The 2,336-nt window shown below is 57.2% G+C and overlaps 1 protein-coding gene across 1 annotated transcript in view; it reads right to left on the bottom strand.

The window, feature by feature from the left end:
• The window catches only part of FBXO32 (F-box protein 32), a 37,200-nt gene extending 35,226 nt beyond the window's left edge, over positions 1 to 1,974 (bottom strand). Inside the window, exon 1 of the mRNA XM_008582690.1 lies at positions 1,859 to 1,974. Within this exon, the coding sequence (XP_008580912.1) occupies positions 1,859 to 1,974 (116 nt within the window). The remainder of the gene's footprint in view (positions 1 to 1,858) is intronic.
• Positions 1,975 to 2,336: the final 362 nt, after the last annotated feature.

The raw sequence follows: 2,336 nt of genomic DNA, 5'->3' as shown, positions 1-2,336 counted from the left end.
GAAGGGGACAGAGGGGCGGGAAGTTACCTGATCCCAGGCTATCTAAACTTTTGTGGTAAGTTAAAACCATTTCAGATCTTCCATACTGTGGATAAAGAGGCACCACTATTTCTAAAGGAGAATGAAACCGGTTTATCTCCTGGAGCAGATAAAGGGTAAGTATTAATAGGAACCAGAGGCTCTACATCCCCCCCCAGCCCAGTAGTCTGGTCCCCATTGAGAAGTATCCTACAGTTATATTCGGGTGAGCCACCGTGACACAGCTCCTCTGACCATTACTGCACATCTGAACTCTTACACAGAAATAAAGTATCAAAACAGTAGATCACGTTTCCTAGGAACAGGGAGGAGGAAGGAAGCTTCTACTCTACCCCTGCCCATTTTATTGAGGGAGAATAGGCATAATTAGTAACTTGAGTCCCTAAAAGACATAATAGTCTGGTGATAGCAGTTGGTCTTTTCATTTTTTCTGCACATAAATGGTCTGATTTTCTGTAAGTAAAATTTCTTTATAGTACTCCCCAAACTCCCCTGGGAAGGTCTTAAGTATCTTTAACATAAAGGTTAATATGTTCTTGTCTCTCCTGACAGACCCCAGGATTAAATAATTTGTTTCTTTCCATTGGGAGACAAAGGAAATTTAATACATTACAAATCACAAACAAATGGGAGGCTCTGGCGGTCAAGCTGCCAAAATAACCACATTTTCTTGATAGTTTTCTTAAAATTTATTGCCAAGGCTTCATCCAAACAACCACTGGTAAATCTCAGTAAGTGGGAACCTGGCCCAGTTACAGAACTCTCCATTGAAGTCAATGTAACGGCACAGAGGCTGGTGGTTTTAACCAAAGGCTGCAGGAAAAGGCGCCCAAGGGTGACCCCGGCTGCTCTGATCCCCCCTGGACCCACTTTCACCGCCCTCCTCACGTGGGCTAAATGGCGGGTCTCAGGGAGTGACTGTCGAGGTCGGGGACTGACACACTCCAGACCACCTAATTTATTGGTCGGCGCTTGTCTCATGAACGAAGCGGAGCACAGAGCTCACGGACCTGCGACTTCCCACCAGACCGACAGAGCCCAGGGGAGACCTCAAACCCAGAGGCTCTCCCGGACCAGGTGGGCTTTCCGCAGCCGACAGGCACCACTTGAAACGGGAGAGCGCTCACTATGCAGAAGACTGATCGAAAGGGCCTCTGAGGGGACAGGTGCAAGGGCTGCGTGCTCCCAGGAGCACAGGGCTGCGAGCCTCACCCCCGCCTCCCTTCCCTCCTCCGCATCTGCAGCCGCCGCTGTCGCCACCGCTCCGCAAGCGCCGCTGCCCCTTCCTGGTTACTCATCCTCCCTGCCCACTCCGTGGTCGCCTGTGTGTGGGAAGAGCCTGGAGGCGCTCCGGGCGGGACCGCGTCCAATCCGGTCACCAGACTTGTGCCCACCGCGCTTGGACGCTCTGACCCGGGCGGCGAAAGGCGCGCAGCCCGCTCGCCCGCGTCCCCGCACGCGCAAAGCGCGCGACTCCGGGGTCCTTAAGGCAGGGACCTCTAAAGTTGTGTGCTTAATTTTGAGCGTTTGGGGACAAGATCGGCGATTATCATCAGATTCTCAGAGGAATCCTGGGTTCTGGAAGGAGTCGTGTCCACTTGGAGACGCTGACCTTGAACAATAAGAGAAACCCAATTCCCTGTCTCCCGTGCTCTGGCGACCTCTGCAGAATCTGGGCAACTCATCCCATCACCCTGGTCAGGGTGCCCCCTCCTCACCCTGTCCCAGCCCTGCCCGCCCCTCATTCACCTGCCCTGCGCCCCCCAGACAAGCCCGGGTCGGTTTTGCGGGCCAGGAAGTCGGTGGCGGGTCCCCTCACCTGCTGAGGTCGTTCACGAAGCTGCCGCTTCTCTCATCCAGGAAGCGCTTCCAGCCGTCGGCCGTCTTCACCCAGCTCTGCCCGGGGGACCGCCAATCCTGCCCGAGGAATGGCATGGCACCGCGAGCGGACGGGACCGACTGATAGACCGGACCGGCCTGTCGGCCTCGGGGACGCACCGCCCGGGCGGACGCTCGGGGTGCAGGGGCCTGCGAGGGGGGCAGGTGCAGGCAACCGGCGTGGAGGGCTGCGGGTCTGGGGGAGCGGAGCGGGTACCCGCGCTCGCAGAGGGCGCTGGGGAGGGTCGCACCGCGCGTCGGGCTCCCTGGAGTGCTGCGTGGCTGTCCCAGACGCAGTATTTATCCCCGGCCGCGGGCCTCGGCTCTTTGTTGCCGGAAGAGCCGCCTGCTCTTGGCCCGGCCCCCCGGCCCTGAGGCCACGTGGCTTTGTTTATGGGCTCGGCTTGTTTTCCGAGGCG

Source organism: Galeopterus variegatus, unplaced genomic scaffold, assembly GCF_000696425.1.
Source record: "Galeopterus variegatus unplaced genomic scaffold, G_variegatus-3.0.2 Scaffold94, whole genome shotgun sequence".
Taxonomy (NCBI): Eukaryota; Metazoa; Chordata; class Mammalia; order Dermoptera; family Cynocephalidae; genus Galeopterus; species Galeopterus variegatus.
The sequence above is the reverse complement of the archived record's forward strand: the minus strand, read 5'-3'. Positions and strand labels throughout refer to the sequence as shown.